This window comes from Entelurus aequoreus, linkage group LG06 (genome assembly GCF_033978785.1).
Source record: "Entelurus aequoreus isolate RoL-2023_Sb linkage group LG06, RoL_Eaeq_v1.1, whole genome shotgun sequence".
Classification (NCBI taxonomy): domain Eukaryota; kingdom Metazoa; phylum Chordata; class Actinopteri; order Syngnathiformes; family Syngnathidae; genus Entelurus; species Entelurus aequoreus.
In genome coordinates, this window is record NC_084736.1 from 59861494 (window position 1) to 59889023 (window position 27530).

The window sequence follows — 27530 nt, forward strand, 5'->3', positions numbered from 1 at the left end:
TACACATTGGATCTTTTGTTTTCTTACATGACTGTGTCCTTGAAATTTCAAGATGGCATTGAAAGAAGACCTTTTTAAGGTGTACCCCAGTTCTGTAACACGGACAGTGTACTTTTAAAGGCCTACTGAAATGAATGTTTTTTATTTAAACGGGGATAGCAGATCTATTCTATGTGTCATACTTGATCATTTCGCGATATTGCCATATTTTTGCTGAAAGGATTTAGTATAGAACAACGACGATAAAGATTGCAACTTTTGGTATCTGATAAAAAAAAGGCTTGCCCCTACCGGAAGTAGCGTGACGTAGTCAGTTGAACATATACGCAAAGTTCCCTATTGTTTACAATGATGGCCGCATGAAGTGAGAGAGATTCGGACCGAGAAAGCGACAATTTCCCCATTAATTTGAGCGAGGATGAAAGATTTGTGGATGAGTAAAGTGCAAGTGAAGGACTAGTGGGGAGTTGAAGCTATTCAGATAGGGAAGATGCTGTGAGAGCCGGGGGTGACCTGATATTCAGCTGGGAATGACTACAACAGTAAATAAACACAAGACATATATATACTCTATTAGCCACAACACAACCAGGCTTATATTTAATATGCCACAAATTAATCCTGCATAATAACACCTGCGTGTTTGTTGTGCTAGCTCCTAGCTCCTCTGCTAGCTCCTAGCTCCATAGAACACGCCAATACAATTCAAACACCTGATCAACACACACAATCACTCAGCCCAAAAGACCGTTCACCTAACCCAAGGTTCATAAAGCTTATATATTTAAAAAAAGTTACGTACGTGACGGGCACGTACGGTACGGTACGTGTTATGCTAGCTCCTAGCTCCTATGCTAGCTCCTAGCTCCATAGAACACGCCAATACAATTCAAACACCTGATCAACACACACAATCACTCAGCCCAAAAGACCGTTCACCTAACCCAAGGTTCATAAAGCTTATATATTTTTAAAAAGTTACGTACGTGACGCGCACGTACGGTACGGTACGTGTTATGCTAGCTCCTAGCTCCTATGCTAGCTCCTAGCTCCATAGAACACGCCAATACAATTCAAACACCTGATCAACACACACAATCACTCAGCCCAAAAGACCGTTCACCTAACCCAAGGTTCATAAAGCTTATATATTTTTAAAAAGTTACGTACATACGCAAAAAAAAGTTGCGCACATACGGTCAAGCGATCAAATGTTTAGAAGCCAAAGCTGCATACTCACAGTAGCACGTCTGCGTCTTTGTCATCCAAATCAAAGTAATCCTGGTAAGAGTCTGTGTTGTCCCAGTTCTCTACAGGCGTCTGTGTATCGAAGTCAAAAGTCCTCCTGGTTAGAGTCTCTGTTATCCGAGTTCTTCCATCTTGACTGCATCTTTCGGGAATGTAAACAAATAAGCGCCGGCTGTGTACTGTTGTGGCTGACTACGTTCGAAAAATACGTCCATTTCGCACCGACAACTTTCTTCTTTGCTTGCTCAGCTTCCTTCTTCATAATGCAATGAACATGATTGAAACAGATTCACGAACACAGATGTCCAGAATACTGTGGAATTATGAAATGAAAACAGAGCTTTTTCGTATTGGCTTCAATGTGGAAGGCATACCCGTGTTCGCCGGTCTACGTCACGCGCATACGTCATCCTCAGAGGCGTTTCCAATCGGAAGTTTAGCGGCAAATTTAATATGTCACTTTATAAGTTAACCCGGCTGTATTGGCATGTGTTATAATGTTAAAATTTCATCATTGATAAATAAACTATCAGACTGCGTGGTCGGTAGTAGTGGGTTTCAGTAGGCCTTTAAGCTCTTGGAGATGTGTGCTGAGTAGGCGGTCTTTGACTAAGGTTTTTCATAGTCGAATCTGATTCGTTAGATTTTCGTCATTGTCGACTATCAGTGGAATCTATGGCGTTTGTCTGTTTTTTAAATAAAGAGACTGTTATGTTAGACCAGGGGTGTCCAAACTTTTTCCACTGAGGGCCGCACATTGAAAAATCAAAGCTAGCAGGGGCCATTTTGATATTTTTTATTTTAAAAACCAATACAATATACACTACCGTTCAAAAGTTTGGGGTCACATTGAAATGTCCTTATTTTTGAAGGAAAAGCACTGTACTTTTCAATGAAGATAACTTTAAAGAAGTCTTAACTTTAAAGAAATACACTCTATACATTGCTAATGTGGTAAATGACTATTCTAGCTATACATAGGTGTATAGAGGCCCATTTCCAGAAACTATCACTCCAGTGTTCTAATGGTACAATGTGTTTGCTCATTGGCTCAGAAGGCTAATTGATGATTAGAAAATCCTTGTGCAATCATGTTCACACATCTGAAAACAGTTTAGCTCGTTACAGAAGCTCCAAAACTGACCTTCCTTTGAGCAGATTGAGTTTCTGGAGCATCACATTTGTGGGGTCAATTAAACACTCAAAATGGCCAGAAAAAGAGAACTTTCATCTGAAACTCGACATTCTATTCTTGTTCTTAGAAATGAAGGCTATTCCACAAAATTGTTTGGGTGACCCCAAACTTTTGAACGGTAGTGTATGTATAAAAAATATACATTTAGGCTTCCACTCAGGCTTGATCCCGGGGACCCCAAAGGGTTTTGGTCCAAAAAATAGAAAAAATGTGTCATTATTCAGTATTATTATTTGTGTTATTATTCAAGTTTTTAAATCTCTAGATCAGGGGTGTCCAAACTTTTTCCACTGAGGGCCGCACATTGAAAAATCAAAGCTAGCAGGGGCCATTTTGATATTTTTTATTTTAAAAACCAATACAATATACGTTATGTATAAAACATATACATTTAGGCTTCCACTCAGGCTTGATCCCGGGGACCCCAAAGGGTTTTGGTCCAAAAAATAGAAAACATTTGTCATTATTCAGTATTATTATTTGTGTTATTATTCAAGTTTTTAAATCTCTAGATCAACATTAGGTCTGTTAATATAAAAATTTTTAAAGATTTAAATTGTATGCTCTTTTTGTCAAAGAAAACCCTTTTTAAATGAAAAAAACACTAAATATGCAATATTTTCACCCAACAAAATTTTTAAGTGGGATATTTCAGATTATATAATAATTGGAGCCTTAAAAAGGTCAATAACTCATAACAACATTGATTTTAATTCATTATTATTTTTTGAGCAATGACACTTAAAAACTAATCACACTAAAATTGTAAGGGATCCAAAAGGGTCCTACTCATTAAAGTGTTAAAAAATAAATTATAATTAGTTTTTTTTCACTGTTTACTTTTAACACAATAATCTCGAGATCAACTTCAGATCTATCTGTCAATTATAAGTTTTATTGTTGTTTATGTTTTTTGTTTGTTCGTTTTAGGCCCTTTAAAAAAAACAGCTCGTTTTTTTACATGGCAAACACAAAATATGCAACATTTTCCCCAAAAAATATCTCAAAATATTTAATGTGACGTAAATGGAGCCTTGAATAGGTCAATAATTCATAATGACATTGATTTTGATTCATTATTATATTTTAAAGACAGAAACAGCCTGCATGGCAGGCTTTGTGTGATTAGAGTAAAAACTGCTACATTTTCTTGTTACATTTCACCTGTTTGCTCTTTAAATACCACTTTTAATGTTTTTTATTTTTTTCAATCGTATTTTTAAAATGTGCCGTGGGGCCATTAAAAAATGACCTGCGGGCCGCACTTTGGACACCCCTGTGTTAGACTAAGGGGAGATGATGGCAACAGACACCAAGGAACAGTATGTACAATAATTTATTATATACATAGTCAATATATATATATATAATAATACAAAACAATACTAACAAATAAGCTAACCTAAGGAAATGGAGTGTGTCAAAACCCAAGAGTGTGTGAGGCTATGTGTGTAGTTAACTGAAGTGTGTGTTACCAAGTGTTGATGAGAGCGAAGGAACGAGGCAGTCCAGGGGGCAGGCAGGTGATCCGGGGCGAGAGAGAGGCGTCAGAGTCCGGGGGTGAGCGAGGAGTCGAGGAACGGAAGGAAAACACTGCGGGAACACGGGAGAAGACAGGGGACAAATCAAGCCACAGAGAGGAAACAAGGATAAAGCATAAAGCTTGTCGCTTACGGTACACCGTTTGAGAACTAAGTTCCCGCCAGGATCTTTTGGTCCACTGGTCCTTTAAAGCAGCTCGCCCTCATCAGTCCCAGGTGTGCGGATTGACGATTGTCTGCAGGCTTGTCGCTGCGTGGGCGTGCTGCTCTCAGCGCGAGCAGGGGCGTGTCCAAACATGCTGTCGGCGGCGAGTTCACGCCGTGACAGAGACTACAGTTAAAGTCACACACACACTACGTGTGGTGAAATGATTCTCTGCATTTGACCCATCTCCATGTTCCACCCCCTGGGAGGTGAGGGGAGCAGTGAGCAGCAGCGGTGGCCGCGCTCGGGAATCGTTTGGTGATTTAACCCCCAATTCTAACCCTTGATGCTGAGTGCCAAGCAGGGAGGCAACGGGTCCCATTTTTATAGTCTTTGGTATGACTCGGCCGGGGTTTGAACTCACGACCTTCCAATCTCAGGGCGGACACTCTAACCACAAGGCCACTGAGCAGGTTATCTCCTATCATCACAATCTGTTTTACAGATAGTAGTGTATACTGACTGGTCTAGGTGTCACTATAAGGTCACAAGCCGATATGGTGATTATTCCAAATACTTATTAATACTTATACTTTCATTAAAGTAAACAAAACAGAGTTCTCATTTGCAACTTTTCCACTTCAAAAAAAGGCTAAACCACTCTGATAAACAAATGAACAAGTGAGATTGGATTTTTTAGTGAGGTCATTGGTTTGGTTGCTGCGCCAACAAATCATCAAACTTGACTAAATAGAGGAAGTAAAAGTCGTAACCGTTTCTGTATCTGAACCTATTAGGGTTGTACAGTATACAATATATACTGGTATAGTATCGCGGTACTAATGAATCAACAATGTTACTATACTCTGTTTGAAAAGTACAGATTCCCGGTCATGACATTGCTGGTTTACGAGCAGATGAGCATGTTCGGCAGCGCACAATCACGGAGTACTTACAAGCAGACAGTGTGTAGACAGAAACGGGAGAACGGACGCATTTTGGCTTAAAAACTAACAATAAAGGTGAAGTTATAGCACTGAAACGCCCTCAGGAAGAGGTGCTTTAAGACATGGCTAGCTAGCTAGTGGCTAAAGTCCAGCCCCAGTTGGCAGTGTTTTAGCTACTTCTAAATCACTAATCCTCGTCTCCATGGCGACAAATAAAGTAAGTTTCTTACAAGTATCATCCCTGCAGGACGAGGAGTAGCTAAACATGTTTCACTGCACACCATAGGAGGATACGATAACTCACCGGCATCACCGCTAACAGCAAACTAGCACCCTGAATGTAGACAAATGCCATGGGAGGATCTACACCTGACATCCACTGTAATGATACCACGTACAATAGCGCATCTAGTCGATACTACTATGATTACATCAATATTTTTTTAGCATCACAAAATCTTTTTTCCTTTTAAACATTTTTTATATTATGTTTATAAACTCAGGAAATATGTCCCTGGACACATGAGGACTTAAGTTATGACCAATGTATGATCCTGTAACGACTTAGTATCGGATCGATACATAAATTTGTGGCATCATCCAAAACTAATGTAAAGTATCCAAACAACAGAAGAATAAGTGATTATTACATTTTAACAGAAGTGTAGATAGAACATGTTAAAAGAGAAAGTAACCAGATATTAACAGTAAATGAACATGTGGATTAACAATCCATTTTTACAGCATAATTTTGACAAAATAGAATGATAAATGACATAATATGTTACTGCATACATCAGCAAACAAATTAGGAGCCTTTGTTTGTTTACTTACTACTAAAAGACAAGTTGTCTAGTATGTTCACTATTTTATTTAAGGACTAAATTGTTCTTCGATTGTAATAAGAAACATGTTTAATGTACCGTAAGATTTTTTTGTTAAAATAAATCCAACTTTTTTGTGGTCCCCGTTATTTAGAAAAGTACCGAAAAGTATCGAAATACATTTTGGTACCGGTACTGGTACTAAAATATTGGTACCAGTTAAGGATGTATTGATATTATCGGCCGATAAATGCTTTAAAATGTGATATTGGAAATTATCGGTATCGGTTTCAAAATTATCGGTATCTGTTTTAAAAAGTAAAATGTATGACTTTTTTATTTTTATTTAATTTTTATTTTTATTTTATTTTAAACAACATAAAAAAAGACACAAGATACACTTACCATTAGTCCATCAACCCAAGAAAACCCTCCCTCCCCCATTCACACTCATCCACACTCATTTACACAAAAGGGGCTGTCTCTATCTGTTATTAAAAAAAGAAAATCTTCTGGTTCCTACAATATAGAATAATACAGTCTGCGAGGGATACAGTCTTTAGAGCACACATGATTGTGTGTGGTGCTGGTCCATTAACATTTTCATTAATTACTATCTTTTATGTAATTGTTTTTATATTGCTTTACTTTCAAACAAAACAAACAAAGGACCTTAACTTCACCAGACCGGGTTGTCAATAAAATCAGATTGTTCAAAAGGGTTCTTAAAACCAGGTCCAGTTCAGATAACGTCCAGATCGGGCTCAGCAACACACACCTTCACCCATGTACACCAAAAACCAGGGAACACAACAGGTTGCATACAATCCACATACAAAAATACATTTTCAAATTAAGCACCCATGTACAGTCCAGATCCAAGTCGAACTCAGCAACACCCAAGTCGAACTCAGCAACACACACCTTCATTTATGTACACTTAAAATAGGGAATGCAACAACAGATTGCATATCATATATAAACAAAATTACATTTTCAAAATAAGCCTTTGAGGACTTCCCATCTTTTTTTATGTTTTTTGGCATCATTATCGTTTTCAACCATATCATTTTCTAAAGTTAAAAAATACTGAATAAATGTTTTAAAGAAAGAAATACTAAGTGAATATCTGTTTTTGGCCTTAAATATAAACCTTTTACCGAGTACTATAATTAAATTGACTAAATCATGACTGTCAATGAACTCTCCTAAAATAACAGAAACCACATCAAGCTTCATAAACAAACCAATCTTTAAACACATTTTTTCAACTTCCACCCAAAACGAAGACACAATATGACAATACCAAAACAAATGCAGGGTGGATTCAGGCTCCTGACAACAAAATCGGCAATCATCTGACTCTGTCATATTCCATATTTTTAACATTTTTCCCGTGGGTAGGAAGTTATAAATAATTTTAATTTGAAAATAACGATTTTGCACATGTATGACTTTTTAAAACGCCGCTGTGTACACGGACGTAGGGAGAAGTACAGAGCGGCAATCAACTTTAAAGGTACTTCCTTTGCATGCCGGCCCAGTCACATAATATCTACGGCTTTTCACACACACAAGTGAATTCAAGGCGTACTTGGTCAACAGCCATACAGGTCACACTGAGGGTGACCGTATAAACAACTTTAACACTGTTACAAATATGCGCCACACTGTGAACCCACACCAAACAAGAATGACAAACACATTTCGGGAGAACATCCGCACCGTAACACAACATAAACACCACAGAACAAATACCCAGAACCCCTTGCAGAACTAACTCTTTCGGGACGCTACAATATACACCCCCCGCTACCAAAACCACGCCCCCCTAACCCTGCCCACCTCAACCTCCTCCAAATTCCAAGCTGCTGTTTTGAGGCATGTTAAAAAAAAAAAAAATGCACTTTGTGACTTCAATAATAAATATGGCAGTGCCATGTTGGCATTTTCTTCCATAACTTGAGTTGATTTATTTTGGAAAACCTTGTTACATTGTTTAATGCATCCAGCGGGGCATCACAACACAATTAGGCATAATAATGTGTTAATTCCACGATGTATATATCGGTAATTAAGAGTTGGACAATATCGGATATCGGCAAAAAAGCCACTATCGGACATCTCTAGTACCAGTTCAACACTAGAACCTATGAATTACCTCCGGGGCTAGGCGGTCCGTTTGCTTGCGCGCCTTTTCCAATTCCCAGTAAATTCCACTGGTGTCTCACGGTGGGAGTTGACAGACCAGAGGCACGCCGTGGCATGGAGAGCTTTGTGTCAGATTACTGCGTGGAGAACCATCTTACCAAGACTATTAGTAAACGATTCTGTGTGCATATAAATAGTTTTTAGAGAGAGACATGTGGGAGGCCATAACACACAGCCATCTGTTATAGACAAGCGACGTCACACAAGAGGGACACCAGAAGCAGCAATAGCTCTCTAGTGACAGCCGGAATTGTAAGCAGATAAGATTGATCTCCTACTCTCTAAAACTACAGTATGTGTCTGCACTAGGGTTGTACGGTATACCGGTATTAGTATAGTACCGCGATACTAATGAATCATATTCGGTACTATACCGCCTCTGAAAAGTACCGGTCCACCACCCCCATCGTCGTCGTCATGTCGTGACATTGCTGGTTTACGAGCAGACGAGCATGTTCGGCAGTGCAAAATCACGGAGTACTTACAAGCAGACACAGTGTGTAGACAGAAAAAGGAAAACGGACGCATTTTGGATTAAGAACTAAAGATAAAGGTGAAGTTATAATACTGAAACGCCCTCAGGAAGAGGTGCTTTAAGACATGGCTAGCTAGCTAGCGGCGAACGTCCATTCGCAGTCGGCAGTGTTTTAGCTACTTCTAAATCACTAATCCTTGTCTCCATGGCGACAAATAAAGAACGTTTCTTACAAGTATCATCCCTGCAGGACGAGGAATAGCTAAATATGTTTCACTACACACTGTAGCTCACCGGCGTCAAAATGTAAACAAATGCCATTGGTGGATCTATACCTAACATTCACTGTAATGATACCAAGTACAAGAATGTATCTAGTCGATACTACTATGATTACGTCAATACTTTTTGGCATCACAACATCTTCTTTCGTTTTTTAAAAATGTATATTATATTTATAAACTCAGGAAATATGTCCCTGGACACATGAGGACTTTGAATATGACCAATGTATGATCCTGTAACGACTTGGTATCGGATTGATACCCAAATTCTTGGTATCATCCAAAACGAATGTAAAGCATCCAAACAACAGAAGAATTAATGATTACTACATTTTCACAAAAGTGTACATACAACATGTTAAAAGAGAAAGTAAGCAGATATTAACAGTAAATGAACAAGTAGATTAATAATTAATTTTCTACCACTTGTACTTAATAATTTTGACAAAATAATATAATGGAAAATGACACAATATGTTACTGCATACACTACCGTTCAAAAGTTTGGGGTCACCCAAACAATTTTGTGGAATAGCCTTCATTTCTAAGAACAAGAATAGACTGTCGAGTTTCAGATGAAAGTTCTCTTTTTCTGGCCATTTTGAGCGTTTAATTGACCCCACAAATGTGATGCTCCAGAAACTCAATCTGCTCAAAGGAAGGTCAGTTTTGTAGCTTCTGTAACGAGCTAAACTGTTTTCAGATGTGTGAACATGATTGCACAAGGGTTTTCTAATCATCAATTAGCCTTCTGAGCCAATGAGCAAACACATTGTACCATTAGAACACTGGAGTGATAGTTTCTGGAAATGGGCCTCTATACACCTATGTAGATATTGCACCAAAAACCAGACATTTGCAGCTAGAATAGTCATTTACCACATTAGCAATGTATAGAGTGTATTTCTTTAAAGTTAAGACTAGTTTAAAGTTATCTTCATTGAAAAGTACAGTGCTTTCCCTTCAAAAATAAGGACATTTCAATGTGACCCCAAACTTTTGAACGGTAGTGTAGATCAGCAGCTAAATTAGGAGCCTTTGTTTGCTTACTTACTACTAAAAGACAAGTTGTCTTGTATGTTCACTATTTCATTTAAGGACAAACTTGCAATAAGAAACATATGTTTAATGTACTGTATGATTTTTTGTTAAAATAAAGCAATTTTTTTGTAGTCCCCTTTATTTAGAAAAGTATCAAAAAGTATCAAAATAATTTTGGTCCCGGTACCAAAATATTGGTATCGGGACAACACTGGTCTGCACACAAGAATCAATCAATCAATCAATCAATGAATGTTTATTTATACAGCCCTAAATCACAAGTGTCTCAAAGGGCTGCACAAGCCACAAGGACATCCTCCGTTCAGATCCCACATAAGGGCAAGGAAAAACTCAACCCAGTGGGATGTCAATGAGAATGACAACGAGAAACCTTGGAGAGGACCGCAGATGTGGGTGACCCCCCTTCCCTCTAGGGGAAACCGGATGCAATGGGCGTCGAGTGGGTCTAGCATAATAAGAACATTTTACTAATAATAAACGTAATTGATCCATCCTTCCAATACGCCTGCTGTGCCGCTGCACAGGTACTTAACTCAGCCTCCCTCCCACAGAGTTTCATGTATGGCGATTTGATTGAGAGGTTTATACTGGAATCGGACTTCTGAATTAAATCATCAAATCGTCAGCTATTTCAAGACTGTAGGCTTTACATAAACTGCTTGTATTCCTATATTCTAAATGCCATATTTTTTGGTGAAACCTTTTAACAACCGTCACTTCCAACAAATTATAAAACTTTCCGTATTTTTCGGACTATAAGTCGCAGTTTTTTTCATAGTTTGGCCGGGGGTGCGACTTATACTCAGGAGCGACTTATGTGTGAAATGATTAACACATTACCGTAAAATATCAAATAATATTATTTAGCTCATTCACGTAAGAGACTAGACGTATAAGATTTCATGGGATTTAGCGATTAGGAGTGACATTGTTTGGTAAACGTATAGCATGTTCTATATGTTATAGTTATTTGAATGACTCTTACCATAATATGTTACGTTAACATACCAGGCACGTTCTCAGTTGGTTATTTATGTGTCATATAACGTACACTTATTCAGCCTCTTGTTCACTATTCTTTATTTATTTTAAATTGCCTTTCAAATGTCTATTCTTGGTGTTGGGTTTTATCAAATACATTTCCCCCAAAAATGCGACTTATATATGTTTTTTTCCTTCTTTATTATGCATTTTCGGCCTGTGCGACTTATACTCCGAAAAATACGGTAATCACTGTCCAAATCCTTATGGACCTTACTGTAATGTCCAGCTTTCTTTGCCTTTGCTAATGCCTGTCGAGAAGCAAATGTTCCATTTTCCTTCCTGAGGATCATTTTAAACCATGCATTTGTGCCCTTGTAGGATCTCCACATCCCAAGGTGCGCTGGTTCAAGAACGGTCTGGAGATACATTCTGGACAATCTGACTTCTCTGTAACAAGGGATGGAGCTCTCGTAATTAGCAGAGCGTCTGCCAGCCACAGTGGAGATTTCAAATGTGTGGCAACGAATGAGGCTGGCTCTGTGGACAGGAAGACCAGGCTGAAAGTGAAGGGTAAGACCGTGTCCTAGTTTTTAATGCTGCTACAAAGAAGCATGACACACGATGGTGGTCCTCTCATTTGTTCCAGTTCCTCCTGAAATCCAAGATGATGGCCAGGCACTAAACCTCACTGTGACCTTAAAGCAGCCCCTCACTCTAGGCTGTGATGCCTTTGGTATCCCCTCACCCGCAATCACTTGGACTAAAGATGGTCATCCTGTGAGTTTGTGATGGTCTCATTCCAGCACAAACTGGAGCAGACTTCATACCGAGCCTGAGTGGCTCTACAATGCCATCATGTGGTCTTTGTTGTAATTACAAGAGTCACAATGCTGATTTCTGTCTGTCCAGGTGAACGGCCTTGGCTTGTATCTCCAAAATGGGAATCGGCTGCTCAGAATTTACAGAGTCCAGCCAGAACACGCTGGAGTTTTTGCCTGCATAGCTCAAAACTCAGCGGGAGAAGCGCACCGAGAATATCACATTGTGGTACAAGGTGAGGTCACGTTGCAGTAACCCCACTGTTAGGTACACTTATAGCAGGGGTGTCCAAAGTGCGACCCGCAGGTCATTTTTTAACGGCCCCACGACACATTCTAAAAATACGATTAAAAAAACCCAAACAAACGTGGTATAAAAGAGCAAACAGGTGAAATGTAACAAGAAAATGTTGCAATGTTTACTCTAATAACACAAAGATGTCATGTAGGCTGTTTCTTTCTTTAAAAAAATAATATTTAATCAAAATCAACGTCATTATGAATTATTGACCTATTCAAGGCTCCAATTACGTCACATTAAATATTCCGCTTTAGGATATTCTTTGGGGAAAATGTTGCATATTTTGTGTTTGCCATATAAAAAACTGAGCTGTTGTTTTTTAAAAGAAGGGCCTAAAACGAACAGACAAAAAACATAAACAACAATAAAACTTAGAATTGACGGACAGACCCGAAGCTGATCTCGAGATTATTGTGCTAAAAGTAATCAGTAAAAAAAAAAAATATAACCCTTTTGGATCCCCAATAATTTTAGTGGGATTTTTTTTTGCGTGTGTCATTGCTCAAAAAATGTCAATGTTGTTATGAGTTATTGACCTTTTTAAGGCTCCAATTATTTTATACTCTCAAATATTCTACTTTAAAATTTAATTGGGTGTCCAGAGTGTACCCCGCCTTCCGCCCGATTGTAGCTGAGATAGGCTCCAGCGCCCCCCGCGACCCTGAAGGGAATAAGCGGTAGAAAATGGATGGATGGATGGACAATTTAATTGGGGGAAAATATTGCATATTTGGTGGGGTTTTTTCCATAAAAAACCTGGGTTTTCTTTGACATAAAGGGCATACAACTTAAATATTTAAAAACGTTTTTTTGACAGATAAACCTAATGTTGATCTAGAGATTTAAACTTTGAATAATAGTAATAATAATAATAATAAATAATGACACATTTTTTAGATTTTTTTGACCAAAACTCTTTGGGTTCACCGGGATCAAGCCTGAGCGGTGGCCTAAATGTATATTTTTTTATACATGTATTGTATTGGTTTTTAAAATAAAAAATATCAAAATGGCCCCCGCTTGCTTTGATTTTTCAGTGTGCGGCCCTCAGTGGAAAAAGTTTGGACACCCTTGACTTATAGGCAGCGACATTACAGTATGTACACTTGAGTGGTCTAATGATACAGTACTGTGTTTAAAAATATGATAATCCATATTTCTATTGTCACTGTCAGTAAATAGTGCCGAGTCAGACCTAAACAGCATCAAAACGATTGAATGTACTACTGTTGTTTGCAGTGTTGCGCAACTACAAACCAATCCTAGTGAGATATATTATATTTTGTAAGTAATCATGTAGCTCCATGGCCTTTTGGCATGGAACATTGCACCTCTATACCACGTCGGCTTCAAAAAACTGAGCAATAGTTAAAAAGGACTGAATTTACATCTCCCTGGCTGGTTTTTGAATAGTGCTTCGCAGCTGTTTGTACTGTTGTCATATGAGGCCAAAATATCCATGTTCAAGCCTTACTAAAAACTGGCATACTATGCACTGATGAGGTTTTGTTCAGCTGCTACTTTTTGGGTTCCAGCACTTTTGATCAGTGATTGGGTTGAAGAATGTAAACCAGGGCTATTCAACTGGCGGCCGGGCGACCAAATCCGGCATGGGAATGACACCATACCGGCCCTCGAGTTCAGTTCAAAACTTGGGAGACAAACATTTTTGTAGCACATTATTAAAAACAAATGGAGTGCTCCTGTTGTACAGAGGAACTTGGGCTACTGTAAAGACATTGGCATATCCTTGCATTGGCATTTTAACTAGAGATGTCCGATAATATCGGCCTGCCGATATTGTCAGCCGATAAATGCTTTAAAATGTAATATCAGAAATTATTAGTATGTTTTTTTTAATTATCGGTATCGTTTTTTTAATTTTTTAATTTTTTCATTAAATCAACATAAAAAACACAAGATACACTTACAATTAGTGCACCAACCCAAAAAACCTCCCTCCCACATTTACACTCATTCACACTCATTCACAGAAAAGGGTTGTTTCTTTCTGTTATTAATATTCTGGTTCCTACATTATATATCAATATATATCAATACAGTCTGCAAGGAATACAGTCCGTAAGCACACATGATTGTGCATGCTGCTGGTCCACTAATAGTACTAACCTTTAACAGTTAATTTTACTCATTTTCATTAATTACTAGTTTCTATGTAACTGTTTTTATATTGTTTTACTTTCTTTTTTATTCAAGAAAATGTTTTTAATTTAGTTATCTTATTTTATTTTATAATTTTTTTAAAAAGGACCTTATCTTCACCATACCTGGTTGTCCAAATTAGGCATAATAATGTGTTAATTCCACGACTGTATATATCGGTATCTGTAATTAAGAGTTGGACAATATCGGAATATCGGATATCGGCAAAAAAGCCATTATCGGACATCCCTAATTTTAACATTGCGAGCAAACATAGAACACTGACATCCAAACTTGTTATTTACATAACTGAAGCGTTTCTCAAGACACCCCTTTAAGTCCTCTCCTTTTTTTTATCGTAATGTGTTTTATGTAACTATGGTGTGGCTGAAACGTGTTTACTTCAGATGCAGTCAGGAGTCATTTGTTCAATTTCTTTAGTTACACTAGTGGTGTTCCTCAAGGTTCCATTTTAGGTCCTCTCTTTTTCGTCATTTGGGCTATTCAACTGGTGGCCCGTGAGAGACTTGTGAGAGACTCACATTTTTGCAGCAGATTTCCTAAAAACGCTAGAGCGCTGTCAGAGAGATAAACTTTGACTAGCTTTTTTGCAGAAGGTCCTTAAAAACAGCAGCGCTTTTTTGTAACTCTGTATAAGACTGACAGTGAAGGGAGAAGTCTGGACTCCTGGTCCTTAGCTTTCTGGAAACGTGGGCCCCAAAAAAAGTTAGTTGACACTGTTGAGTGAACACTACAGTGTCGTTTGTTCTGCTATCGTTGCAGCTCCACCAGTGATCTCAGGAACTTCTAAGCTGCAAGAGTTAACTGCCATTCTGGGACAGGAAGTGGAATTTCACTGCAGAGTTAGTGGGCGTCCAGCACCTAGAGTGGAATGGAGCCGCGACGGAGAGTATGCATCAATCAGTTCCTATTCCGCACTAGCTCCCAACAATTTGATATACTGAATTGGTCCTTCCTGTTTCTCAGGGTTCTTTCCCGGGATGGAGATCCACATGTGGAGTTCCTGGAAGACGGCCAGGTACTGAAAGTGAAGACAGTCCGGCTGAGAGATCAAGGACTTTACCAGTGTCTGGCCAGCAACAATGCAGGGACTCAAGTGCGGCAGTTCAGATTCACAGTGCAAGGTCGCCATTTTTTCAGACTCGTAATTGAATGTTGAATGTTTATTTATATAGCCCTAAATCACAAGTGTCTCAAAGGGCTGCACAAGCCACAACGGGAACAATTAAGAGAAAACATTTTTTGGGGTTAGTTCGGGATAACCGGTGCATTCATAATTGTGTTGACGGGACACAGCACTTGAAAAAAATTAATGAAAACTATCCATCCATCTTCTTCCGCTTATCCGAGGTCGGGTCGCGGGGGCAGCAGCCTAAGCAGGGAAGCCCAGACTTCCCTCTCCCCAGCCACTTCGTCCAGCTCTTCCCGGGGGATCCCTAGGTGTTCCCAAGCCAGCCGGGAGACATAGTCTTCCCAACGTGTCCTGGGTCTTCCCCATGGCCTCCTACCGGTTGGACATGCCCTAAACACCTCCCTAGGGAAGCGTTCGGGTGGCATCTTGACCAGATGCCCGAACCACCTCATCTGGCTCCTCTCGATGTGGAGGAGCAGCGGCTTTACTTTGAGCTCCCCCCGAATGGCCGAGCTTCTCACCTTATCTCTAAGGGAGAGCCCCGCCACCCGGCGGAGGAAACTAATTTCGGCCGCTTGTACCCGTGATCTTGTCCTTTCGGTCATAACCCAAAGCTCATGACCGTAGGTGAGGATGGGAACGTAGATCGACCGGTAAATTGAGAGCTTTGCCTTCCGGCTCAGCTCCTTCTTCACCACAACGGATCGATACAGCGTCCGCATTACTGAAGACGCCGCACCGATCCGCCTGTCGATCTTACGATCCACTCTTCCCTCACTCGTGAACAAGACTCCTAGGTACTTGAACTCCTCCACTTGGGGCAGGGTCTCCTCCCCAACCCGGAGATGGCACTCCACCCTTTTCCGGGCGAGAACCATGGACTCGGACTTGGAGGTGCTGATTCTCATCCCAGTCGCTTCACACTCGGCTGCGAACCGATCCAGTGAGAGCTGAAGATCCTGGCCAGATGAAGCCATCAGGACCACATCATCTGCAAAAAGCAGAGACCTAATCCTGCAGCCACCAAACCGGATCCCCTCCACGCCTTGACTGCGCCTAGAAATTCTGTCCATAAAAGTTATGAACAGAATCGGTGACAAAGGGCAGCCTTGGCGGAGTCCAACCCTCACTGGAAACGTGTCCGACTTACTGCCGGCAATGTGGACCAAACTCTGGCACTGATCATACAGGGAGCGGACCGCCACAATCAGACAGTCCAATACCCCATACTCTCTGAGCACTCCCCACAGGACTTCCCAAGGGACACGGTCGAATGCCTTCTCCAAGTCCACAAAACACATGTAAACTGGTTGGGCAAACTCCCATGCACCCTCAAGGACCCTGCCGAGAGTATAGAGCTGGTCCACAGTTCCACGACCAGGACGAAAACCACACTGTTCCTCCTGAATCCGAGGTTCGACTATCCGGCGTAGCCTCCTCTCCAGCACACCTGAATAGACCTTACCAGGAAGGCTGAGGAGTGTGATCCCACGATAGTTAGAACACACCCTCCGGTTCCCTTTCTTAAAGAGAGGAACCACCACCCCGGTCTGGCAATCCAGAGGTACCGCCCCCGATGTCCACGCGATGCTGCAGTCTTTTTTTGATAATTATAGTCCATTTGTGCTGTGGGTAGCACTGTTGCTTTTGGTACAAATATTTGGAATATTGCATTCCATGAAAGGTGTTCTTTCTCTGCAGCTCCCCCCGTGATCAAGGGTCCCAGTGAAACCTCAGAGGTGTCAGTGGTGCTGGGTTTCCCTACGGTCCTGCCCTGTGACGTGGATGGTTCACCCACACCCAGTATCACCTGGTTGAAAGACAACCAGCCCATTGTGTCCAGCCCCCAGCTGACCTACACACAGGGTGGGCAGGCTTTAAGGGTGGGCTCAGCACAAGGAGACAGCACTGGCCTCTATACATGCCGGGCCTCCAATCCAGCCGGCACTGCTGTCAAGCACTATTCTCTCAGTGTTCTGGGTAAGATTGCACAAGTAATGGCACCAAATCAAATGGTTCAATACACCGGATTCTTTTCTCTCAAGTGCCCCCACAGATAGAGGGAGACTCTACAACCTTAGGCACTCGAGAAGAGAAAGTACGAATCAATGGCAGTTTGACTCTTTCCTGCCTTGCTAAAGGTTTCCCTGAGCCCAAAGTTGCCTGGTTCAAAGATGGGCAGGTTAGTGCAACACAAATTACTTTTAAGGCCAGATGTTGTGCAGTTGCTGCTTCTAGAAACAAACTAACATTATTTACCCTTCAGCTCTTGACAGGAAACAACCATGTTGGCATTCAGGAGCGTGGATACTTTCTGCACTTGGAGAATGCTATGCTGTCCCATGAAGGCCAGTACACCTGTGTGGTCACCAACTCTGCAGGAGAAGACAAGAGATACTTTCATGTTGCTATACAAGGTGTGTCTAGGAAAATCTATACTTTAACACTTGATAATGCTTTTGAATTAGTTAATAAATGTGCACACTTTTAACTGGTACTATAAGTTGTGAGAACCAGCATCCTCTGCAGTGGACATTTGTGATTTGGATAACAGGGCTACTTTTTTATGAACTCTGGCAAAATCAAAAGACAATAACTATAGATAATTATGGGTTATACTTGTATAGCACTTTTCTACCTTCAAGGCACTCAAAGCGCTTTGACAGTATTTCCACATTTACCCATTCACACACTGATGGCGGGAGCTGCCATGCAAGGCGCTAACCAGCAGCCATCAGAGGCAAAGGGTGAAGTGTCTTGCCCAAGGACACAACGGACGTGACTAGGAAGGTAGAAGGTGGGAATTGAACCCCAGTAACCAGCAACACTCCGATTGCTGGCACAGCCACTCTACCAACTTCGCCACGCCGTCCCCAGTGGTTCTTAACCTTGTTGGAGGTACCGAACCCCACCAGTTTCATATGCGCATTCACCGAACCCTTCTTTAGTGAAAAATAAAATGTTGTATTTTTTTTAAAATTCAAGACAAAGTTATGTATTTTTGGTAACACTTTAGTATGGGGCACATATTCTAAGTAACAAAGACTTAATTTAGAGTGTTTGGACACAAGGAGAACATCATCTAAGTAACAAAGACTTAAAGGCCTACTGAAAGCCACTACTACCAACCACACAGTCTGATAGTTTATATATCAATGATGAAATCTTAACATTGCAACACGTGCCAATACGGCCGGGTTAACTTATAAAGTGCAATTTTAAAATTCCCGCCACACTTCCGGTTGAAAAACTCCTTTGGATATGATTTATGCGCGTGACGTCACAAAAGCAACGGAAGTGGTTGGACCCCATCGGACCCGATAGAAAAGCCTCTTGTTTTCTTCGACAAAATTCCACAGTATTCTGGACATCTGTGTTGGTGAATCTTTTGCAATTTGTTTAATGAACAATGGAGGCTGCAAAGAAGAACGTTGTAGGTGGGATCGATCAGTGTCTTAGCAACACAACAAGGACTACTTACTACGCCTAGCCGATGCTTGCCGCCAAACCCACGGATGAAGTCCTTCGTCGCGCCGTTGATCGCTGGAATGCAGGTGAGCACGGCTGTTGATGGGAAGATGAGGGCTGGCTGGCGTAGGTGGAGCGCTAATGTTTTATCATAGTTCTGTGAGGTCCGGTTGCTAAGTTGCTAAATTAGCCTTAGCGTCGTTAGCAACAGCATTTTTAAGCCTTACCAGGCTGAGAATTTTTAACCGTGTAGTTACATGTACATGGTTTAATAGTATTGTTGGTCTTCTGTCTATCCTTCCAGTCAGGGGTTTATTTATTTTGTTTCTATCTTCATTTGAGAACGATGCTATCACGTTAGCTCAGTAGCTAAGTGTGTCACCGATGTATTGTCTTGGAGATAAAAGTCACTTTAAATGTCCATTTCGCGTGCTCGACTCTCATTTTCAAGAGGATATAGTATCCGAGGTGGTTTAAAATACAAATCCGTGATCCACAATAGAAAAAGGAGAGAGTACATAGTTCTGTGAGGTCCGGTTGCTAAGTTGCTAAATTAGCCTTAGCGTCGTTAGCAACAGCACAGTTAAGCCTTACCAGGCTGAGAATTTTTAACCGTGTAGTTACATGTACATGGTTTAATAGTATTTTTGATCTTCTGTCTATCCATCCAGTCAGGGTTTTTTTTAATTTAGTTTCTATCTGCATTTGAGACTGCTATGCTATCACGTTGGCTACGTAGCTAGGTTAGCTTCTATTTTTTTAGCTTCGAAAAGCTGAATATTATTAATCGTGTATTTACATGTTCATGAATTAATAGTATTTTTGATCTTCTGTCTATCCATCCAGTCAGGGTTTTTTTTTATTTAGTTTCTATCTGCATTTGAGACTGATGCTATCACGTTGGCTACGTTGCTAGGTTAGCTTCTATTTTTTTAGCTTCGCAAAGCTGAATATTATTAATCGTGTATTTACATGTTCAGTCACTGTGAATGTCCATTTCGCGTTCTCGACTCTCGTTTTCAAGAGGATATAGTATCTGAGGTGGTTTAAAATACAAATCTGCGATCTACAATAGAAAAGGAGAGAGTGTGGAATCCAATGAGCCAGCTTGTACCTAAGTTACGGTCAGAGCGAAAAAAGATATGTCCATCACTGCCTCTCAAGTCCTTCACTGTAACGTTCCTCATCTACGAATCTTTCATCCTCGCTCAAATTAATGGGGTAATCGTCACTTTCTCGGTCCGAATCTCTCTCGCTCCATTGTAAACAATAGGGAATTGTGAGGAATACTAGCTCCTGTGACGTCACGCTACTTCCGGTACAGGCAAGGCTTTTTTTTATCAGCGAGCAAAAGTTGCGAACTTTATCGTCGATTTTCTCTACTAAATCCTTTCAGCAAAAATATGGCAATATCGCGAAATCATCAAGTATGACACATAGAATGGATCTGCTATTCCCGTTTAAATAAAAACAATTCATTTCAGTAGGCCTTTAATTTAGAGTTATTTGGTTAGGGTTAGGGTTAGTGGGTTAGGGCCAGGGTTAGAGGGTTAGGATTATAATAAGGCATTAATAAGCAGTGTTGGGTTAGTTACTGAAAACCAGTAACTTGTTATAGTTACTAGTTACTTCATTTCAAAAGTAACTCAATTACTAACTCAGTTACTTACACCAAAAAGCAATGCCTTACTTTGAAAAGTAATTATTTAGTTACTTCTTTTTTTTTAAAGCTCCCATTAATGCCCTTTAGCCTTCATTTCAGTACTTTTATTGCACTGGAGAATAATACAATGTGTTGATCAACTTGACATGCATTTGCATCACTGAACTCTGCTAAGCAATGTGGTCTACATACAACACACAAACACAAAGATATGTTACAAAGGCCAATTTGTTTGTGGCCAGAACAAATTGACAAAACTATTTTAAATAGCTGCAACATAACATGCATAAGTAACAAACAGCATAATAACAACATAGCTGTAAAGCAAGATAGGCAGACACTACATACACAAAGCCTAACCAGGCATTTTTTCCTCAAAGAATTCTGACACAAAATCATGTCTGAAGCTCAGAACACTCTACACATTTCCCCAGTTTTAGTTTAGAGATAAGGAAAGATTGGCCTGGCCCACTAGGATCCCTCTTTATGTTTGTGAACTTTATAGTCTATACATTTAGAGTGATGTGATAATCGAACACTCTAGAAGTCTAGGATGAAAGAGTATATAACAGAATTGACAGCAACGTTCCCTCTAAGGTGCGCGCCTGTGCAATTGCGCACTGCTCAAGCGTCCTCTGCGCACGGCAAATCTATGCCACGCACAAAATCAAATAAAAAAATAAGCGCATAACAATTTTCGACACGACACGGACACGACAGGGAAAACAGTTTTCGTCATCATTGTTCAAATATTGTAACGTCTGTCGAGACGCTTTGAGGACATGAATTCCATCCATCACTTTACTGAGCAAAACTCTTTATTGTCGGCCATAAACACATCACCAAAACATTAGTAAAAAAAAATGATATCTAGCAAAAGTGGTCATTTTCTGCAGTGCAAACCAGACCAAAAGCAACTTTGCTATATCAACAGCAGCCGCTCGCTCTTTCTCACTTGCGCCAACACATGCACATATGGCACTTAGGCAGTGATGCGTTTACAGCCACACAAAAAGTCGGACAACTCAAACACCACACATAAAGTGTCATTCCAGGTCGTTACACTATGATTTAACAATCAAATGTGTGCTTATTCTAGTGTAATTTATTAGGAATCTTAATTTATAAATATTAATCATGAAATGCTATTAGTATATTAAATAAATACTCATAAAAATATATTTTTTACAAACAGGAAGTTGCAGGAATGCACACATGATCCCCTGCTTACATCTCATTGTGCAACATGGACCTAAACACTTATATTAGAAATGGAAATGACTGCTGTAATTTGATTATAATAATAGGAGAATGTTGTCTGTCTATCTGTGTTGGCCCTGCAATGAGGTGGGGACTTGTCCAGGGTGTACCCCGCCTTCCGCCCGAATGCAGCTGAGATAGGCTCCAGCGACCCCGAAAGGGACAAGCGGTAAAAAATGGATGGATGGATGGAGATTGAAGTTGTTATTTAGTCAGGTTTGAGACAGGTGTGCTGCTGGTGTAGCCACAGTGTGCACGTCTGATGTTGCTCACATGGGCTCCACTCAATGCTCAGGGAGTTTTTGCGTTTGCTCACACACATGAACAATTAGAGGGAACATTGTTTGACAGAGTGTGTACCTTCAGTGCTGAATGATGAGCAGAGGCAGAGTTAATCCTTAAGTGGTGGAGGGAAAGTGGCATCGGAGTCTCTGTCTCTCTTTACTAGCTACGTCGAAGCATGTTTCTTATGTAGCTTGTTTCAGCAGATTTGAATTGCTGTTTTGGGCAGTAGATGGGATCTTTGATCCAAAGCACAATTTACATTTAACTAAAATGTTATTTTCTTTGTGCTTGACAAAAGAAAAGTAGTGAAAATTAGAAAATATCTCCATGTTAATAAACTCGACTGCAGCTCCGCCATGATCAGACACGCCCCCCTCCTCTCTCTCCCCCCACACTCAGACACACACACAGAGCGCAGGTTTCTCTTCTCCGGTTTGTGACACAAGAAGAATCAGAACTACGACACTAACACACTTTATACTACATTAAAAGTAACGTAAAATAACGCAGTAACGCATCATGTAGTAACGGTAACTGAGTTACTGAATATAAAAAATAACGCGTTAGATTACTAGTTACCGCCGAAACTAACGGCGTTACAGTAACGCGTTACTTTGTAACGCGTTAGTCCCAACACTGTTAATAAGTACTTGATTAATGACTAGTTAAGAGCCAATATGTTACTATTTGCATGTTAATGAGGAACTAATTAATGGTGAATATGTTCCCCATACTAAAGTGTTACCATGTTTTTTTACTGGTGCACAGAATGAACCGTGCATGAACATCACCTTGTTCAAAGAACAAAACCAACAGTGCATAAACTCACAACAAATTACACACCTGCAAATCAGTGTGACTTCTGCTGTTGCCGTATCCGTAATACACCGATAGGGAGAAGTTTTTATTTACACGATGAGTCGGGTGTGTTTTGCCCTCCGCCGAACCCCGGAGCCCGACTCAACGAACCCCTAGGGTTCGATCGAACCCAGGTTAAGAACCACTGCAATAACCAAATGTCCACTGCAGAGAAAGCTGGTTCTTACTATTATACGATTAGGGTTGGGCATCGTTTGGATTTGGACGATTTCGACTCCTCATTTAGAGCCGGTTTGGCGGGGTAATGAGACCCCAAGGCAGAGACGCCGACACAAGTCAAAACAAAAAGATTTATTAAGAAAGGGAGCACACGGGTGTGACAAAACTCTAAGTCCAAAAGGTTTACAAAAAACAACAGCGACAAAAGGTTGCTGTGAAAAATGAGTTTGTGAAAAACAAGCTACCAAACGGGCTAAGCCACTGAACAATAACTGGAAAAGGAACAAGACTTTCAGACACTAGAACAGGCATGGCAGAGGAACAATCCAGTGACCGTAAATTGAAACAGCAGCTTATTAAGGTGGGATAGTGGCTCCGCCCCAGGAACACCCACAATGGGCTCTGCAACAGCACACATGTTTGGACCATGCTGAATACAGAAGCATGACAGATTTAAGTTCTTTTAAAAACCACGATCAAAAATGTACTATGAATTTCTCACGGGGCTATTTTCAAGCATTATGATATAAATCCTTTGAACTTGAATATGAATGTAATACAGTTTCTTTCTTTCACAATTAAGGTTTACTTTATTTTTAAAACCCTTTAAGAACACATTTGCAGATATTCTGTTGTTTATGTGTTAGAGACATAGATGTTCCGATGAGGGTTTTATTTTGCCGATTCTGATCATCCATGTGTGAAATCAGCCAATATTGATCACATAAAATAACTGTAATTTTTTTTTTACTCATGGTCTAGACCAGGAGCGTCAAATGTACGGCGCGTGGGCCGCATCAGGCCCACGAACAAGTTTTATCCGGCCCGCGGAATTAGTTTGCCAAGTAATGTGCCAAGTTTGCCAAGAAATGAGCTTAAATTTTGGAATGAGAGAAACTGCTGTTGTAAATGTGTCCACTAGATGTCACAATAGCAATTCTTTGTATCTTTGTAGATGATGCTACATATGTAAAAAAAACAAAAAAACACACGATGTTAGTGCACCAGTCAAGGAAAATGAGAAAACTAAACTAAACTAACTGTTTTTTTTATCTTGATACACTGCAAAGACTGAAATCTAAGTAAGATTAAATATCTCAAATAAGGGTGATATTTGCTGATTTTCTGTCTGATAAGATAAGTCTTCTCACTAAGCATATTTTATGTTAGACTGTTTTACTTGTTTTAAGAGTTTTGGTCCTAAATTATCTCAGTAAGATATTGCAGCTTGTTGCTGAAATGTTATGACCTATATTGAGTAAAACATGCTTGAAACTAGAATATCAACTGTTGCAAAGCTGTGTCATCAACACTCACAAATATAAACTACTTTTTAAAGTAATAATTTCTTACTTCAAGCATGAAAAAAAAAATCATGATGCCGAGCGCATATCATTATGTCAAGATAATGGCACTAGCATTTACTTAATTTTAAGAATATTTTTCAACATATTGAGCAAAAAGGTGTCTTTTTTTTTTCTACCAAGAAAAGTGCACTTGTTATTAGTGAAAATATACTTATTTTAAGGTATTTTTGGGTTCATTGAGGTTAGCTAATTTTACTTGTTTTGGAAAGTCTTGACAAGCCGAATCTTCTTGTTCTATTGGCAGATAATTTTGCTTAGTTCAAATAAAATACCCCTAATTTTTGTATATTTTTTTCTTGTTTTTGAACACTGACTTTTTGCAGTGTAGATTGAAAATGAACACCAATGAGTTGACTGATGAACATTGTCACATCATTTATTCAGAAAGTATATATAACGACAAATAAAGAATTCTATTAACCGCAACATGTAAGTGTAAAAAAACCCCAACAACATTATGATTTGTACATTTTCAGAATGTGCTTGTTCTATTTAAAAAATAAATAAAACAATCTGAAGTTGTCTTTATTTTTAAGTTATCGTGCCGTGATTTTACCAGTCCGGCCCACTTGGGAGTAGATTTTTCTCCATGTGGCCCCCGATCTAAAATGAGTCTGACACCCCTGGTCTAGACTCTTGTTAATTTCCTATTAATATCTACTTTCTTTCTGCTGTAACACGCTTTCATCTGCACTTTTTAAACGTTATGAAGAACTTATTTATTGTGTTGTTTCAGGCTAGTTGAGCTATTAGCTTGCCGGCTTTTGCTTTCTCTTCCCCTCTGTGTAACATGTTTAGCCTCGTCCTGCAGAGATAATGCTATTTGTATCAACTGCAGTTTATTTTTCGCAATGGAGGATTATTGAATCAGAGGAGTGGCTCCGCAGGATGTATGAAGATACAGTTAGATTAGTCGGTGAACTGAGCATCGAAGTTAGGAATCGACGTTTGACAATTTTGAGCATTCCGGGACAAAACGGATAGTAAGACGACGCCCAACCCTAGATAGGATACTCTTGATGAACAAGGCTCTGAACTAACCCAAACATGACATTGCTTTGCTAGTTCCTCCGGTCTTCCACCGCGTGAGTAACAGAGAAGCAGCCTGGGGTCTGGAAGATCGAGAGGATGACAAGAATGAGGACATGGTCGAGAAGCGAGAGGTGGTCCTCGGACATCCCATCAGCCTCTCTTGTGAGAGTAACGCCATACCACCACCCAAGCTTAATTGGTATAAAGATGGACAGAAGCTCACTAGCGCTGATGGAGTGCTATTACTGCCAGGTCAGATTATTGGTCATTGTGGGAGCTCTGTGGTATTTTAAATGACCAAATACCAGCTGCATGTCTTGCTTTTGTCATCTCAGGTGGACAGGTGCTACAAATCGCCCGAGTGCAGAAAGAGGATGCAGGAAGGTACACATGTGAGGCAGTCAATGAGGCCGGAGAGGACCATATGCACTTTGAAGTGGACGTCTTGGGTATGCAAGAACACCGGGATTTTTATGTTGAAATAATCCGTATAAAATAACATGTGACATCTTTAGTCTCACCTGTGATCATGAGCACGTCAGAGGAGTTCATGGAGGAAATAGGAGCAGTGGTCAACAGCACCGTGGTCTTGCACTGCGACGCTGCAGGACATCCGAGTCCAGATATCTCATGGCTTAGAGACGGACAGCCAGTTGACATAGACTCAGACCATCTCATAAGCGAAGACGGAACACAACTCCAGGTAAGGCGGGGTTTTACAGCTCCAACAATGCCCTGCTTCTGTCCTGAGGTATAACTTCAATCTTCTTATCCAGCTGCCCAGTGTAAAGGTGTCAGACATGGCTGGGTACTTGTGTGTAGCTGAAAACAAGGTTGGGTCAGTTGAGAAGCTATTCAGTCTGACAGTTCAAGGTAAGAGGATATTTAAAAAAAAAAATTGTCATTAGTCAGAATTATTTACAGTCGTCCCTTTTATTTGCGATTATTTGGTACCGGAAATGACCGTGATAAACAGATTTCCACGAAGTAGGGTTGTTATTAGCAAATCAAATATTTTCAAAGTTAAAACATAAAAACTGTTGTGATTATTTGGGACAGAGGACCCTATTGCATTTCTAGCGTTTTATTATTATACCGCCGCCTCTTTGAGCTGTAATTTGACCCCCTTAACATGCTTCAACACTCACCAAATTGGACACACACATCAGGTTGGCAAAAATTGCGATCTAATCAAAAAACCAAACCCCAAAACTCAAAATTGCGCTCTAGTGCCCCCCTAAGAAGAAAACACAGACACAACTGCCTGTAACTCCCAGTAGGAATGTCATAGAGACATGAAACAAAAACCTCTATGTAGGTCTCACTTAGACCTATATTTGATACACTGACAACCCCCAGCAAAAATCAACAGGAAGTTTGCAATTCCCCCTTCAAAACAAAATTTGAATAAAAACAGTCACCTTTTTTCAAACATTATCTTCTCTGAGCGTGTTTGTCGTGTCGGCTTCAAATCAGCACAGGAGAGAGATTGAACCCTTCTGATTAAAAGTTGATGAAAGAGTTTTAATTACTGCTCCGGTTTGGATTTTATGAACCCTCAAAGTCGGTCCCGTCCATCGCTGCTTGCAGCTTTATTTTTCCTTGTGTTTGGTGTTTTTCCGTTCCTCTTTGGTGTCACTTCCTGATTTAAGCATGACAGACAGGGCTCGTGCATTGTTTCAATTTTGCATTGCTTTATGCATGGGATACATGTTTCCTGCCTACAACATGTTTTTGTATCATTCACTACACTTCAAAAAACTTTTGACAAATCCATCACCATGTCATCTGTACGTCGTCTCCTGTCTCTGGGGCCACGTCTACAGCTGACATGCGTGTTTGTGACAATTAGAGCCCTCTAAACAGGAAACAGACAAACACCCACAGAGTCACCTTTACATCCATTTGTTCTACTACTGCTCAATCAATCAATCAATCAATCAAAGTTTACTTATATAGCCCTGTGGAAGTCTTCCTCCCATGGGTCCACCTGATGCCGACAAACCTCCACGATAGCCCGGATGTCTGGTGTTAGAAATGTATTTTTATTTGGCAGCGCACACACG

General features: G+C 40.2%; 1 protein-coding gene across 1 annotated transcript in view; it reads left to right on the plus strand.

Moving 5' to 3' along the window:
• hmcn2 (hemicentin 2) overlaps nucleotides 1–27530 on the plus strand; it is a 185769-nt gene that overhangs the window by 97561 nt on the left and 60678 nt on the right. The window contains exons 26-37 of the mRNA XM_062051110.1: nucleotides 11295–11486; nucleotides 11563–11693; nucleotides 11826–11970; nucleotides 14982–15108; nucleotides 15186–15343; nucleotides 17053–17331; nucleotides 17397–17533; nucleotides 17618–17768; nucleotides 25498–25716; nucleotides 25800–25913; nucleotides 25980–26167; nucleotides 26241–26337. Coding sequence (XP_061907094.1) covers nucleotides 11295–11486; nucleotides 11563–11693; nucleotides 11826–11970; nucleotides 14982–15108; nucleotides 15186–15343; nucleotides 17053–17331; nucleotides 17397–17533; nucleotides 17618–17768; nucleotides 25498–25716; nucleotides 25800–25913; nucleotides 25980–26167; nucleotides 26241–26337 — 1938 coding nt within the window. The remainder of the gene's footprint in view (nucleotides 1–11294; nucleotides 11487–11562; nucleotides 11694–11825; nucleotides 11971–14981; nucleotides 15109–15185; nucleotides 15344–17052; nucleotides 17332–17396; nucleotides 17534–17617; nucleotides 17769–25497; nucleotides 25717–25799; nucleotides 25914–25979; nucleotides 26168–26240; nucleotides 26338–27530) is intronic.